A 16643-nucleotide genomic window follows, 5' to 3' on the forward strand; every position below is an offset into this window, starting at 1 on the left:
AAAGTCACCGACGATGCAGTGGTAAGTGAGAGGCAACAGACTGAAGTTTCTGGTCGTCAGTTGTTCAGCATGTTCAGGTCACCCTAGGAACAGATTTGGTATTAGGCGGGGGGGGGGGTGAATATGCTAAACTGACCCAAGGTCAACGTCTGGGGCAAATTCACTCTTCTCAGCCCTGTGCTATTACTGAACTTTCTGTGATTTTCACCCTATGCATTTTCAGAATCACATGTTGAAGATGTTGCATACCTATACTTATAGGACACGGTATTTTGAACATGGAGAACTCTGTATCAAAGCAGGGCGTCAACGACACTCTTATTTGAGGAGTGTCCCTGGGCCTTTACACACCACAGGGTTGACCCGATGCCTGGCTCAGGCGGAACTCAGCTATACATATATGGGGTCTGAGGCTGGAGTCTAATAGGGTTCAGAGTGCCCATAGGACAGCTTTGTACGGCAGGTGTCAATCCCCTCAGCAGCCACAATAGGGGAGCCTCATACCCCTTGCGTGTAGCGTTGAGGCCCGCCAGGGCTGACCAGAACCAGACTGTACTTCCGTGGCTTGTTTTCCTTTCACATTGTCCTTTCTAATATACGCCATTTAGCTGACGCGTCTATCCAAAGCGACTTACATTGCAGTGAGTGCATACATTTTTCAGTATATATGGTCCCAGCAGGAATCGAACCCACAACCTAAGCGTTGTTAGCGCCATGCTCGGCCTAAGCCACAGAGGACTCTAACTGAGCCACAGAGGACCAGCACTGTTTCAGCAACTATGGTGGATGCGTACAGTAACCAGGCCAGCCCAGTACAGCTCAGCGCAGCTCTGTAGTAGTGTAAATTAGAGTCCTGCCCTTACTAAAGGTTCTTGTCTGCTGTGTGTGTGTGTGTGTGTGTGTGATCTAATCTTGATGATGATATGCTCTATCTGTCCCTCACTGATCTCTCTGTGTTTGATTGCAGTGTTTACAGTACAAGACGGACCAGGCCCAGGACGTGAAGAAGATCGAGAAGCTTCACGGCAAACTGATGAGGCTCATGGTGTCTAAGGAGTCCCACAGCGGAGCCATGGAAACGGACTGAACGTCTTAGTCTTATAACTCTATAGAGTCTGGACTGTGATGTGTCAATAGCACAAACGATGGATGGGGGAATGGAGCTGGAATGAACGACAAGCAGTGGGGGGTCATCTGACAGGGATGGGATGGGAGAGGGTGGAGGAGGGGGAAAAGGGGGGGGGGGGGGATCAGAAATGAAAATGGAGAGCATAACTTTTGCTGCCCTGAAGCAGGATTGTGCTGTAGCTCTTCGAAAAAGAGCTTGTATTTATTTTCTGTTTTAAGACGGAGAGAGAGTGACACGCATGTCTAATTTACTTAAATGGTTAGATTTTTTTTATTTTATTTTTTTCTCATCGTTTAGGGTTTTAATTTTTATTTACATGTGGAGGGATCTTCATGCCCGAGTCGAGCTGAACGTGAACGGAGCAGGACCTTTTTGATTTCCGCACAAGCTATTTTAGTGTGAGACCCCTATGCCTCTCGTCAACTCTGCAAATGTTCTCATTATATTTGCGTCATTTTCAATAAATGTTTACGTATCCCATGACAGCCACTATCTGTCTCAGTAATTGTCTCCTTGAGATTTTGATGGTCAGTTTGAATGTTTACTGATTGTATGACGATTTATTTGTATGAAATAAAGTGTCAGGGAGCAATGTTCTTTGCAAGCATGTAGGGATATGTGTTGGGTTTTGTGCACTTGAGCAACCGCCTACTCTCAGCAGAAACTACACTTCCCGTGAGCCCCTAATCTCCATTTCGACTCAGTAGAAACTGTGTCAAAGTCCAATTTGTCACTAGCACGGCATCTTGCTTGAGGCAAACAGATCAACAGGTACGAATAACTTCTTTGGCTTGTAAGAAATAGTTTAGAAGTCAGTGTCAATGATTGATAGTTGTCTAGAACGTGTTGATGTACGTTTGATCGTACCTACTCCAGTATGTGTGTTATGTAATCGTACCTACTCCTGTATGTGTTATGTTATGTTTCAACATTGAAACTAAATGAAACAATGTTGCAAATTGACCAAATTACAGATGATTGTTGCGTTATTGCATTTGGGTTAATAAGCGTGAATCCGTTTTATTCTCGGACAATATGTAGGCTATTTCTCAATGCAAGTTATGGGATCTTTATGGGAAATTTTATATTCGGAAACATGAGATTTGCAGCATTGTGTTAAAAGTCAAACTTAAAACTTAACGAAGGTGAATATATTGAACATTGTGCACACCGTAACGGTTATCGATAGATAGACATATTTTACGTTGAAAATATACCGTACATAGAATTCTAGTCATCTCGGTGATAACTTTTTAAATTGTATTTATTACGGTCCTCTCTAAGCAGATTAGTTTATAAATGGCCCGTTAGTTACTGGCGAACAGCTGAAGTTCTGATGAACAGAATACTGTATTCAAGTCCTAATATAGTAGCAGTCTGGTTCTTTTTCCACATAGACTATGTGCTTATTCTCAAAACAACTTTGCTACGAATGGTATGCATGCATGTCAACATTATTTTGTTGCCCTGTGCGCATTTTGCACTGCAGCCTCTTTCAGCGCAGTGTCCCAAGCCTGCATTTGCTGGTTGCCATCTGCTTGTTCTAGAAAACGGCCTGTTTTGTCTGAGAACTTGGCACCGTAGGCCTACTCTCTGTTCAGTTTGTAGTATGAACCAAAGGGACAAGTACTAGCTGGCAAGTATTGTAGTAGTAGGCTTATGGCCCCGCTGTATTGCAATATGGTTAATTTCCTGTGAGATTAACTCATATGGAGGGTGATGGTGCTGCCAGTGAGCTACTACTGTAAATCTGTCCGTAACGCGATGCTCTCAGAAGTGACGTGGATATGTTTATATGTGTTTTACTTCTACGTTAGAGTTGTTGTGGTGTTAGTGGCCCCCGACAGAGAAAAGCTTAGTCATACATTTTGACTAACATGGATTGTGACCATGTGGCCTTGACCATCCCATTATTTACCTAATCCTTTCACCACTCAGCCTACTGGGAATTTGGTGCAACAACACAGAGCTTTGTTACATTTTTCACATTTTCGGCAAACCTCTGGTCAGTTCGCTAAGAGGTCTCGTCTCAGGCTCAGATTGTTTACATTATGGATAGAACTTGTATTAGACTTGTGTTGTGTCTGTGTTGTCCATGGTAACCGAGTTTCAACTGTCGTTAAACGTCTTTAATGCATGCCATTAATACTGACAGAAGTGCTAATTATTCCCACAACCTAAAGCATGCATTTGTGGTGGAGGTGGATGCCCTTAAGTGGTAGGTAACCTGGCTAGTAATTATGGTCTGGCGTACCAGACTATGTAGGGCACCCATTGTGATACCCGTCTATCTGTCCCATATGTCTCTTGTCCACCGACCCATCCATCCATCCATCTATCTGTCCATCCATCCATCTGTCCATCCCTCCGTCTATCTATCTATCCATCCATCCATCATCCATCCATCTATCTGTCTATCCATCCCTCCCTCCCTCCGTCTATCTGTCTATCCATCCATCCATCTATCCATCCATCCATCTATCTGTCCATCCCTCCCTCTATCTATCTATCCATCCACCCATCCATCCATCCATCCACCCATCCATCCATCTATCTGTCCATCCGTCTATCTATCTATCTATCTATCTATCTATCTATCTATCTATCCACCCACCCACCCATCCATCATCCATCCATCCATCACCCATCCATCTATCTGTCCATCCATCCCCCCCTCCCTCCCTCTGTCCATCCCTCCATCCATCCATCCATCCATCCATCCTGTTGTCTATTTCTTCTGTTGTCAGAGGCCCGCAACCGCAGAGTCATGTTGACTGAAGTGTTGTTGGGACTGGTGGTGGGAGGGGTTATCTACTTCCTGGTTCAGAGGAGCAGGAAGCAGGTCCTGCAGACGGAGGATGGCTGGTGGGGGGTGGGGACCCCCCCTGAGGAGGAGGACGAGGGGGACCTCAGCATTCGCCCCTACAGGGTGCAGACCAGTGACGAGGAGATTGAGGTGAGAACAAGGGGAGGGATAAAGAGCTTAAAACTATTAGAATCTTGGAATGAGTTCTTAGAAGCCACGTGTTCTTAGAATCAGGAGGATAGTTCTTGGCTGAGCTATGAAAAGTCTAGGCTGTGATGAGAGGCACGTCCTTTTTCTTTTGAAAAGGACTGGACTTAATCTCTGTTCGGGAAACCGGCCCTATAAATGTAAAAATCTTTCTCAATCGTCTGCCCAGGACCTTTACAGACGGATAGACCAGACGCGGCCGGTCCCTTCCCTAGAGGACAGCCAGTTCCACTACGGCTTCAACTCCTACTACCTACAGGAGGTCGTCTCCTACTGGAGACGTGACTTTGACTGGAGGAGGCAGGTGGAGAAACTCAACACATACCCCCATTACAAAACCAACATCGAGGGTGAGGTCTTACACCGTTTTCGTCAGTTACGGACATCATTAACCAGTTAGAAAAGAAGACTGCACTGAACTGATTACTGTGAACTGTCTGTTTTGCAGTGGATCGTACTCCATTTTCATATGTTTATGTTTCCTTTAGACTAAAACATTTATTTATTTATTTATTTATTTTATGAAGTCCTTACCCTGGTTATTTAGCAACTTGCAGTGAGCAATCCCCTAAAGGTTGTTTCCTCTGACCCTTGACCCCAGGCATTGACGTCCACTACGTCCACGTGAAGCCCAAGAACCTTCCGGAAGGTACGAGTGCCGTGCCCTTGCTCATGGTGCACGGCTGGCCCGGATCCTTCTACGAGTTCTACGGGATGATCCCCCTCCTGACGGAACATTCCAACCAGGACGATGTGGTGTTTGAGGTGGTGTGCCCCTCCATCCCCGGCTACGGTTTCTCTGAGGCCCCTCATAAGAAAGGTCAGAGGTTAGACTAGAGATCTGGGGAGGTTGAGCGCCCTCTATAGGCCTGGAGGACTGGGGGGGGGGGGGTGGCTATATCAACACTCACGCAGCCTGACAAAGGAATTTTTTCAAGATGTCTGCTCTTTATGTCCTTCTGTATAAGTTATCCTTTTGCTAATGTAATGTTGCTCATAATGTTGATTGAAGTCAGCGAACTTGTTTTTGTCCAGGTTTTGACTCGGTGTGTGCGGCGCGTGTGTTCCACAAGCTGATGAAGAGGCTGGGTTTCCAACAGTTCTACGCCCACGGGGGAGACTGGGGGTGGTTGGTCACCACCAACATGGCCCAGCTAGAACCCAAGTAAGAGGGGGAGACTGGGGGTGGTTGGTGGTTGACCAATCAAGAATGGTGTAATCAAGATGGTGAAACCAAGCCTGCTTAAACCTATCCAATCCTTTCTGTCAAATCAAAAGTCTCACATACACACATTTAAAGTCACTGCTTTTCCGTTTCAACGTTTCTCTCTGGTTGTGTCTCCCCCAGAACAGTCAAGGGCCTGCATGTGAACTTCGCTCCTCCTGCCAAGCCGGGCTTGCCCATGGTGCTGTCAATCATGCTGGGCCGCCGTTTCCCCACGCTGTTTGGCTTCACCGACCTCGACATCCAGCGCATCTTCCCCTTCACGCAGAAGCTAGTGGTAGAGCCCATCAAGGAGTTAGGATACATGCACATACAGGCTACCAAGCCAGACACCGTGGGTAAGGGAACGTACCACTCTGAGGGGGAGAGGGTTTTCTGGCTCCACATCCATATCTGCTTTAGCCAATGACACAGGAAAAACGTGTCCCAGCTGTTACTTTATCAGGGAATAAAGCACGGCGTCTGACGCCTCTCGGCCAATCACAATTGTGGTTGTTTTGATCAACCCTGCTGTTGTCTTCCTGCAGGTCGAGGGCTGAACGACTCCCCGGTGGGTTTGGCTGCCTACATCCTGGAGAAGTTCTCCACCTGGACGGACAACGACTTCAGGAACCTGGACGACGGAGGACTCACCAGGTAGGACACTCTAGAACCCTCTAGGGTTCTGTTGTAGGGTATGTTAGTTAACATCAGACCTGGGTCATGTATCATCATATATCATCATATACTTTAATGTGTCTGAGGTACTGTGTCTGATGAGTTGAGAGTTTCCACTGTTGGAACTATTCCATTGGTTAGAATGTACCAGAAGAACTAAATCAAGCATCCCTCAAGTATCTGATATCTGAAAGTATGTATTTGACTCAAGCCTGATACCATGCAAAGGCCTCTTTGTTTTTGATTTCCACGTCCAAGCCTACAGCTTTTGTTTCTAGCAGTATCACCTCTCTTGTCTTGTCTTCCAGAAAGTTCTCCCTGGACGACCTGCTGACCAACGTGATGATCTACTGGACGTCCGGCTCCATCACCTCCTCTATGCGCTTCTACAAGGAGAACTTCCGCCAAGGCCTCGACCAGCCGCATTCAAAGTGAGTAGAGGAGGGATGTCACTACCAACCGACGTGTGAAAGACTCAAGCTTGAGGTTCAGAACATGAAGCTAAAAACAACATCGTGATTATTACACAGGAACAAAACCTTCCGACATTTTTAGAGTCAGGCTGTTTTAATGACAAGTAATCTCCAATAATACAAGCACGTCTCTACAGAGAAACAGATTTATATGGAGGGAGACACACAGTGACTGTTGAAGTACAGTGCTTTGACACACTACTACTACTGCTAATAATAATAATAATAATAATAATAATAATGCATTTTATTTGTATAGCACTTCTATCAGATACGCAGAGCACTTCACATGTCAAACAACCAAAAACATTGATAAAAACATGGAACATATAGGGACAGCACAGAACAGGGGCAACATACAGAGTCCCACATTAAAAGCTTGCCTAAACACCTCTCCCCCACCACCCACCCCCCCTCCCCTTCTCTGACCGCTCCCCTCCTCTGACCCCTCCCCTCCTCTACCCAGAATCCCCGTGCACGTGCCCACTGGCTACGCCTGCTTCCCCAGCGAGCTGATGCACACACCCAAGCTGTGGGTGGAGCAGAAGTACCGGAAGCTGAAGGCGTACACGCCCATGGCCCGCGGCGGCCATTTTGCCGCCATGGAAGAACCCGAGCTGATGGCCCAGGACATCCAGAACTTCACCAAGATGCTGGAGGAGAAGAAGAACAAGCAGAAGAACGACTGATGGCCTCCGGTCACAACAGCTGCGTTTTCCTGTTTACCAAACAGCTCCAGATGCTAGGTCAATGGGCGCTATGTGTTTTGATAGCATTGACATTTGCCTGAAGCTACTTCCTGATAAACACCGCCAGGCCCTTAGAGAGACGTCTGCCATTGCTGCTTCTTTGTACTGACGGCCGTAGAGTACATATCATGTAGAATACAGTAATTCACTGTGATACTCATTGGCATACACTATGATATATAACCCATTGGCATACCCATTAGAATACAGTAGAATACCCAGCATGACACCATGCAATGCAGTGTTGTCCTGCAGCAACGGTTGAATTTCAATTCAGTCGGTTGAATTTCAATTCAGTCGAGTGAAGAAGTACATTGAAATTAAACATTCAATGACTGCAAACAGAGCTTTTATTTACTGAATTGAAAAAGAAATGACCTCAACCTTGTCGTTTGGTTCAGCCTCCTCTAGTCCACCGCAAGGGTGGCGCACTCACGCCCAGCGGGCTCGACACAGCCACGTTTTTATTTGAAAATGTTTATTATTTGAAAATGTTAATTGGTATTCTTTGAAGTAAAGTGCTGTCAGATCATTATGAATTGACCAATTGTGTGAGTGAAGTGAGGACAACTGTATTGATTGTAAATCAATAATTGATGATGAAATATTAAGGAGGAGAGTACGGGCCGTTCTTTCTTGCTGGTGTCGTCTTGGCCTGAACGTGACTCTCTAATGTATTACATGTTTTGCAGTAGTTACCAGGGAATTACATTTTTATTTTATTAGAATGTGTAATTCAATTTATTTCTGATCACCTGTTCTTGTGATTGAATGAGGTCCACGCGTTGCAGTGTTGTTGCATTTCAAACATTGATATCCTGATCGAACCCTATTTTTCTGAATGAATCAGATTAATAAACAGTTGAAATCATTGCGCTCTTTATCATGTTTCTGTTTCTATCAACCGTCCTGCTGAGTTAGGTGGGTTCTTCCAAAGACAGTCCTTACTCTTTATGTCTCTTCTCATTCATTCAAGGTTTCATTCATATCGGCTGTATTTTCAGGTCAAGATAACCTGGGTTCGAACCTTCCTTGTCCTAGGAGTTCTACACACTACAGGGCCGACCTGAACCGGGCTGTGCTGGGTCAGATGTTGTCTTCCTTTCAAGCACTGTTATGGCTACCACGCTGTTTGATACCGTTCCTCATTCCGTTCCACGTATTACAATGAGCCCGTCCTCTGATTTCTACCTCCACCAGCCTCCCCTGCTACTATGGTGGGTGGATGCGTCACCAGGCCAACACAGCACAGCTCGGTTTGGTTCAGTAGGGGGGGTGTGGGAGGGGGGGGTTATGGTACCTCTAACTGCTGCCAAGGACTGGTGTTTCCCAAGCCCCTGCGCCCTGCCCTGGGACACCCCGCCACTCCCCCGAGGAAGCTCGCCTTGGCAGCAAGCACCCGGGGGAGGCGCGGGCCGTGCTGGCGGGGGGGTGGGCGGCCGGGGGGTGTGTGTGTGTGTGTGTGTGTGTGTGGGGGGGGGGGGGGGTAGGGAAGGGGGGAGATAAGGACCGCTTGAAGATCCCTACATTACCTCACCAGATAAGGCAAGGGAAGAGGGAGAGAATGAGCGAGAGAGAGAAGGAGAGAGAAAGAGAGAGAGAGGAGAGAGAGAGAGAGAAGGAGATGGTTGGAACGGACAAGGACGACGTTTGACCACACCGGCAGGCGCAAGGTGGCTAGAAGGGGCTGGGGAATTGTGGTCAGGAGTGGTTAGCAGGGGTAGGAAGTTGTGGTCAGGAGCGCTTTGGCTCGAGGTCTTCATTGGTGTTCGGTGTGGTGCCTCCTCCTTGGTGACTGTGGGAGGCTGAGTATAGTAGGGGGTGTCTGGGGCTCAGTTGTCTTCAGCTGGGGTGGCTGAGTTTCTGTGAGGGTCTAAGTGGGTCTTCAGTAGCTGAGCTCTGGGTCTCTGTTTGGGGGCTGCGTGGTCGTCAGTTGGGGGAGCTGAAGTCTGGGTCTCTGCTTGGGGCTGAGTGGTCATTGGGGTGGCAGAGGGTCTGTGTGGAGCTTCGGTGGGGTGGCGGGGGGCTCCCAGAGCGTCCATGGCTGAGGAGCTACAGGCGGATGCTACTTCCATGTCTTCAGATCAGACCAGGACAGACCAGCAGAGCCAGCCCAGTCTGAGAGCACTACAGCCTGGCCACAGACTGCCAGCACGCAGGGGTCGGGACCCTAAGAAGTGGGTGAGTCAGATTGGGATGAAACTAGGGGGGGGAATAGGGGGAATAGGTTGTGGAATTGATGACATGAAAATGGCATTGTTGTTATTTGGTACTGTGTATCAAGGTAAATGATCAATTTTACTTCTGTTTTACTTATCGCTACGGTGGTTTTGATTGAATTTCCTGACATGTAACCTACAGCTACAACCAAACAAGCAGGGAAAGTGTCAAATAGATAAGAACACAGCCATGGATATGACTCTGGGTAAGAGTGTCTGCTACTGTACTGTAAGTGTGTGTATGTGTGTGTGTGTGTGTGTGTGTGTGTGTCTGTGTGTGTGTGTGTGTGTGTGTGTGTGTGTGTGTGTGTGTGTGTGTGTGTGTGCGTGTGTGTGTGTGTGTGTGTTGGTGCTGGTCCTGGTCCTGCCCTGTCCAGGTGCGGTCTGGGTCTGGGTCTGTCTCTGCGTCGGTCTTGCAGCAGCCCCAGCCCCAGCCCCAGCAGCCCCAGCAGTCGAGGGTCCTGAGGTCCCAGCACTCCCCAGAGAACGCCGCCCGGGAGCGGAGCCGCGTCCGCAACCTCCGCCAGGCCTTCCACAGCCTCCAGGCCGCCCTACCCTCCGTGCCCCCCGACACCAAGCTCTCCAAGCTGGACGTGCTGGTCCTGGCTACCAACTACATCGCCCACCTGACAGAGACGCTGGACCAGGGAGGGGGGACGCTGGCTGAACACACACTGCCCCCCAGGGCTGGAGGGTACCTGCACCCAGTTAAGGTGAGCATCACAAACCCAGGTCTCTTTACCTTTGGTTTGGTCATGTCACAGGCTAAGACCTTTGAGTTGTTGAATGTCCCTTGTGGGCATCTGTACTTGACTGTGATATGCACAGAAATATTTAAATCAGAAGAGTTGGCGTACAGATGAGATTACCTCACTGTTTGTGCCCCATTCTTTCCTTTCACTCTCAGAATGGGTATTTTCAGAAATACTCTGAAATATGCTGTCCCACCGCCTTCAGTACTGTTTAATAATTCATAATTATGGAGACTAACCGATATGATGTGTTTCTCTCTACAGAAATGGCCGATGCGTTCCCTGTTGTACTGTGGCAGTGTGGGAGAGTTGCTGTCGGGGGTTTCAACCAATCAGACGCCAGTCTCAGGGGAGGAGGGGACACACCCACTGACCTCAGAGGACAACATGGACTGATGTGGCCTTCATGTGCTCTCGGAAATAGGAAACTCGAAAATTTGGAAATTTGTACAAAGACGATACCCGAGTTTCCCACTCGGAGTGTATCAGAATCAACCAATAGGAAGCTCTACGCTAATGACCTACAGGACGTTAATTCTAACTCTGAAGTTCTGAGTTTCCGAGATCGCATGAATGCGGCATCATTCATCCAGGACTATGATGCAATAATAAGTCTATACCGTGATGAGGTGTGTGATATCAACTACCACCAGTACATAGAGATGGAATGCTTATATAGAGATGAAACTGTATCAAATTATATTAAATCAACAGACTGCTTCAGTTTTCAAATTGTATCACTGTTATTTATTACTGAAGCATACCATATAAATCATCCTTATGGAAGAACAGTGTGTAGAGCCATTTATCTTGATGATCTAGTTGAACAATATTGCTTTTTTTTTCTTTTTTTCTTTTCTTTTTTTTTTAACACATTTACTTTGTGTTCCAAAACAACGTTGAACATTTCCGTGACTTAACACTGTGCTCCAGTGTGTTTATGTTTGAAATGAAATAAAGTATATCTGTCTCTTTCTCTTTGTGTTTTATTTTTTGGTGTTTTGGTTGGAGTGTGACAGGTGGGCTGGGGTGGGAGTGGAGGGGGACGGAGTGATGGAGGGATGGAGGAGTGGAGGGGGACGGAGTGATGGAGGGATGGAGGAGTGGAGGGGATGGACAGATTAGAAGGAGAGAGGGAGGGTTGTTGTTAGAACACTTGGCATCCATATATCCAGCTGTGGACCTCTCTTGGCAATAGCAAATGCTTAGTTTAGGGTAAACATGTCTCCAACAGCAGACACATGCAGATGATTTGGTCTGATTTGCTTCTTTCCAAGTAGGCTAAAGTACAGATAGTGTTAAAGAGATGCTCCGGGATTTTTGTCGCTGATTCTTTAGATCTAATGTTGGCGTAAGTGCTGACTATATGGTTTGTGATATAATGTTAATCAATTTCTTATATCATTAGACCAGACAGCCCTCAGTTTAAGGCTAACAAACTTTTGCAAAAAAAGCTTTTGATCATGGAATGGGGAGGTGGCCCTCTCTATCCAATCAGGTCACTTTTTGACACTTTTTCTGTCCATTTCGGCGACCCGTCTTTTGGCTCGTGAGTGCTAATTTTAGAACTAGTGGCTGAAAATATACAAAAATCCTGGGCACGCGAAGTAATTTGAAGCTTGAGCAATCTTGAATTATGTGAAATATCTCATCTCCTTGAAAATATGTACCATCACAAACAGGACATTTATGACTCGGTGCAATCATGATTTGATTGCAACATTGGAGCCAGAGAGATATTGCACATATTCTGGTATTGACTAAGCTGTAGGCTACACCAGTGTCAAACACAAACACACATGGGGAGGGTAACTCCAACCTCTCTAGCCAGTGGAGGCTGGTGGAGGTAGAAATCGGAGGATGGGCTCGTTGTAATGCATGGAATGGAATCAGGAATGGTATCAAACACATTCCATTCCACGCATAACAATGAGCCCGTCCTCCAATTTCTACCTCCACCAGCCTCCCCTGTCTCTAGCATAGTAAAAGACCAAAGGAGTTGTACAGTATAACCAAGCAGTTGTACTACAGCACTTGTGCGCAGGCAGGCGAACGGACAGCTCTTCCTGGCTGTAGTGTGGATGAAACCAACAGAACCATGGTCGTTACCCCCCCCCCTCCCCCCCCCCCCCTCCCCCCCCCCCCCTCCCTCTTGAGCAACATGGGCTCAAGTCCACGAGAAGCGGCACAACGTTCAAGGCTAGCCCTATAAATCTGTCTGGGGGGGGGCAGATAACCCCCCCTCTCTCAAATTAATGACTCACTTGGACCTGCCAGGACTCTGCTACTAAGGCAGGGGTTACACAGTGAAAGGAGAGGGCAGACATTTTGGTTTAACAACGTGAGAATGCGAGACAGCTCTGCACCAGGGTTCCATCTCTGACTGGAGTTAGTGGAGATCAGGTTGGAGGAAGCGCGGCTGTGACTCCCCGTTGCATTGAGCAATGTAACAGGCCTACATGTCAAATGACTCTTACTCTCTCATTATGAATGGCTTACCGCATGGCATGTACACACACACGTACACACACACATACACACACACACACACACACACACACACACACACACACATTTACACACAGTTATCTTGAGCTTCAATAATATTAGTTCTAGAGCAGGTGTCCTTAAAGGGATAGTCTTTGTGTGTGTGTGTGTGTGTGTGTGTGTGTATGTGTGTGTGTGTGTGTGTGTGTGTGTGTGTGTGTGTGTGTGTGTGTGTGTGTGTGTGTGTGTGTGTGTGTGTGTGCCAGTGAACCCCCCTCCATCCTCCCCATCTCCCTTCATGTTGAGAGAGATAATCAACATAGTTTCTGTATCTCCTTCTCATTATATCCAGAACACGCTGATTGCTGGGTAAATTTATGAAGCTCCCTAGCCACACTCCCCTCCTTGGCCCAGTCTAGCTGGAACGAGGGGTAGGTAGAAAGGGGAAGAGAGGAGAGGGGGAGGACTGGGGATAGGAGGAGAGGAGAGGAGAGGGGGAGGACTGAGGATAGGAGGAGAGGAGAAGAGAGGGGGAGGACTGAGGAGAGGAGGAGAGGAGAGGAGAAGGGGAGGACTGAGGATAGGAGGAGAAGAGAGGAGAGGGGGAGGACTGAGGATAGGAGGAGAGGATAGGGGGAGGATTGGGGATAGGAGGAGAAGAGAGGGGGAGGACTGAGGATAGGAGAAGAGGAGAGGGGAGGACTGAGGATAGGAGGAGAGGAGAGGGGGAGGACTGAGGAGAGGAGAAGAGGAGAGGGAGGACTGAGGATAGGAGAAGAGGAGAGGGAGGACTGAGGATAGGAGAAGAGAGGGGGAGGACTGAGGATAGGAGAAGAGAGAGGGAGGACTGAGGATAGGAGAAGAGGAGAGGGGGAGGACTGAGGATAGGAGGAGAGGAGAGGGGGAGGACTGAGGATAGGAGGAGAGGAGAGGGGGAGGACTGAGGATAGGAGGAGAGGAGAGGGGGAGGACTGAGGATAGGAGGAGAGGAGAGGGGGAGGAAGGAACAACTCAACAACTTGCAGAGGAAGAGAGAACACGGTTGAACGTAGGAGACAGGTTGATGGCTCGGTCTCCGGAGGAGTACAAGAGTAGTAACTAAGTGTGGTGTTGTTGCATTCCAAATAAACACAAATCTCCCCTCTCCAGCGAACTTCCTGCTTGGAACCAGTAACATCTATGGAGGTTTGAGTCTGAAAGCCAAGGCGGCCGGACTTGGCAACAGTCTTCCTGCGAGACTACACTACCACTTGTTTTGGAATCAGGGGAGGCTGGTGGAGGTAGAAATCGGAGGACGGACTCATTGTAGTTGATAGCATTCCTTATTCCGTTCCATGCATTACAATGAGCCCATCCTCCGATTTCTACCTCCACCGGCCTCCCCTGAATGAAGTGTAACCAAAGGGAGGGAGTGATGCAGAGGGTTTTTGGCATGTTGCCGGTGGTTGCTGTGGCAACAGAGGGTTTGCGTGACCATTGGTACAAAGCTGTTCTACGTTATTGGGGTCGATTCCATTTAAATTCCTGTCTGTTGAAATGAACATGGAATTTCTCTGGACGGACCGAAGTGAGATGGCGTTGACCCTGAACAAATGACAAAATGCAATTACAGTTTCTCGAGGTTAAGTGCACACTCTGGATTTTCTAGATTTTTCACTCTATGTCCCAGCTCTGTTGTCTGAACAACGTGGTTTTGAATTTCCCAAGTCTTTCATCGATTCCTCACATCCTCTCTCCTCGGCCTCCTTCCCAAATGCGTTGGACGGGAAGGTCTCTGGGGTTCCTCCCCTGGGACCTTCTCCTCCGGGGCATGCTGAGGCAAGGAGAGAGCGCACAAGGAATCACGGAAAGACTTCTGACAATCACTACGGATGGAATGAGACCACTGGAGAGCCACATGACCCAGTGACACCGAGTCACAGTGACCCTCCACAGAGCGAGAGGAGCGGTGGGGGGGGGGCGGAGGCAGGGTGATGAAAACCCTCCCCAGGGAGGTGAGAGGAATGAACGAAGGACGAAAGAAAGAAAGACATTCCAATTTCCCTCCTTTAATTAAGGGCTACTAGTCAGGGGACTCCAAAACTTCAGCCCCTTCCAGAAACAACCCCTAGCTCCTATAACCTAGACACATCTGAAATCCAATTCACACCAGCCTTATCCTCTCAGACCTACACAATGTCTAGGACTAGGGTTGGTTGTTCTGATGCCGCTCGGGCAATTACACATTTTGATAGAGGACCTCTTTGTTGAAAAATGTGATTCCTGATTATGTTTTATAATGTGGTAATAGTGTATGGTTGTAAACTGTGTGTATGCAGAGCTCCCTTGTAAAAGAGACCTTTGTCTTAATGGGACTCCCTGCCAAAATAAAGGTTAAATAAAGTTTATGGACAGGAATTTATAATTTGTTGTGAAACATCAAGGATGTACAAACTAGCCCTGTGTATCTTATAAATAAAAATAAATAAAAATAAACATTACCTGAATGTACAATTGACTGTACTGTGCACCCAAACATAATTAATGATCTAACTAATAATCACCCACACAATAAATAAAACAAAGTCAAAATACAGGTCCAATCAAACATTTTTATTTTCAAAAACCGAGCAACAATAATGGTCTTATATCACTAGAATTCATCCAATTACAAACATTGAATCTTGAGAGGCCCAGTACATGTCAACATTAGGAAAGTAGGGCCCACTAAGGTGGGTCGTTGGTGGGTTGCTTGGACACAGGGCTGAGTGCCCTTCCAGAAAGTGGAGCTCTCCAGTCTGCACTTGTGAACTCCCCTTCATTGATCTGAGAGGACTGGGAAACATACAGTACGTATTCTAGCGAAAACATGGTATGAAAGCGACTGTAGTGTACAAGCTCAAGTCCCCTTATTAAAACAATAACATCCCACAGTGTTGGCGGCATTCAGACTTCAGATCTGCGCACTTAACTAAAATTTTACGCGAATCGTTTATTGATGTCAACAGGAGATTATCGCGGAAATTCAAGTCGAGTGCGTAGATATCCAAGTCTTAATACCTCTTATAGAATAATAATCACAACAATGATTATCAATAACCATAATCAATACAGGAGATCAGATGAAGGCACAGCCAAAACAGAGAGGTTGGTTGGTCCAATTTCTGCTTGTGGATTTTTGGAATGCATACTAGGAAGAATTCATACAAATGGGATCACAAATGTTGTGGATAATAAATATTGTTCGTCAAAATATTTATTATTGTTTTGAAATTACTAAGTGCCATCATGGGCTTTCTCTCATGGTCAAGTATGTTTTCAGTTCACTGTAAATTAGATATTTATTGAACCCATTTTTATATATAGAATTGGTCACCCAGGAGGCCTTGGTATAATTTACATAATACCTCATTAGACATTTAAGATAATATTTAGAATTAATTAGAAGATATTTAAGATTTAGAATTAGTAAATTGCTTAACATTTCCTGGTGCATTTTCAGTTCTGATTCTTCAAGCAAGCTCGACCTCATGGCCTTTAAGACCTCAACAGCCTGTCTGACTTTCAGAGAGAGAACTTCAACAAAGTGTGGGTCTTAATTTGCCTGGTTACATAAACTGTATATATGTGTTACAGCCACATCATTTTATATTTGTATACATATATATATATATATACACACACACACACGTTTGTATTAGATTTCATTAAGATATCTGTGGTTATAACCAGCTTTGACAAGACATTATGCCGTATAGCATATGAATAGGATAGCTAGTCATATGAGCTGGATAAAGCCCACACTGTATGGAACCAGAATCCATGTGCTTTTAGTATACTTCTGCTAAGACTTAGCCATCACAGTGTTCAACCCACATCTGGGTTCATTCCTGACATCTTGAATAATCATATTTTAGCACTTAGGTTTGTTTGTAAATCCATAACTTCTGAAGCCTGTCC

At 46.6% G+C, this 16643-nt stretch overlaps 3 protein-coding genes across 3 annotated transcripts in view; all 3 read left to right on the plus strand.

Moving 5' to 3' along the window:
- srp9 (signal recognition particle 9) overlaps window positions 1-1197 on the plus strand; it is a 1878-nt gene extending 681 nt beyond the window's left edge. The window contains exons 2-3 of the mRNA XM_083689478.1: window positions 1-21; window positions 968-1197. The exon at window positions 1-21 is cut by the window's left edge and continues 48 nt beyond it. Coding sequence (XP_083545604.1) covers window positions 1-21; window positions 968-1087 — 141 coding nt within the window. The 3' untranslated portion in view covers window positions 1088-1197. The remainder of the gene's footprint in view (window positions 22-967) is intronic.
- A 2695-nt stretch (window positions 1198-3892) lies between these two features.
- On the plus strand, window positions 3893-8090 carry ephx1 (epoxide hydrolase 1, microsomal (xenobiotic)). Its single transcript, XM_083689494.1, has 8 exons — window positions 3893-4085; window positions 4312-4492; window positions 4744-4962; window positions 5178-5307; window positions 5491-5705; window positions 5895-6003; window positions 6333-6455; window positions 6964-8090. The coding sequence occupies exons 1-8, from the start codon at window positions 3897-3899 to the stop codon at window positions 7184-7186; spliced, it is 1389 nt and encodes a 462-aa protein (XP_083545620.1). The 5' UTR covers window positions 3893-3896; the 3' UTR covers window positions 7187-8090.
- A 1196-nt stretch (window positions 8091-9286) lies between these two features.
- tcf23 (transcription factor 23) lies at window positions 9287-10613 on the plus strand (the record flags this gene model as incomplete). The annotated part of the gene is made up of 3 exons (XM_083688759.1): window positions 9287-9427; window positions 9885-10178; window positions 10482-10613. 3 exons carry the CDS (start codon window positions 9287-9289, stop codon window positions 10611-10613), a joined length of 567 nt encoding a protein of 188 aa, XP_083544885.1.
- Between the last annotated feature and the right edge of the window lie 6030 nt (window positions 10614-16643).

Source organism: Argentina silus (assembly GCF_951799395.1).
Source record: "Argentina silus genome assembly, chromosome: 17".
Taxonomy (NCBI): domain Eukaryota; kingdom Metazoa; phylum Chordata; class Actinopteri; order Argentiniformes; family Argentinidae; genus Argentina; species Argentina silus.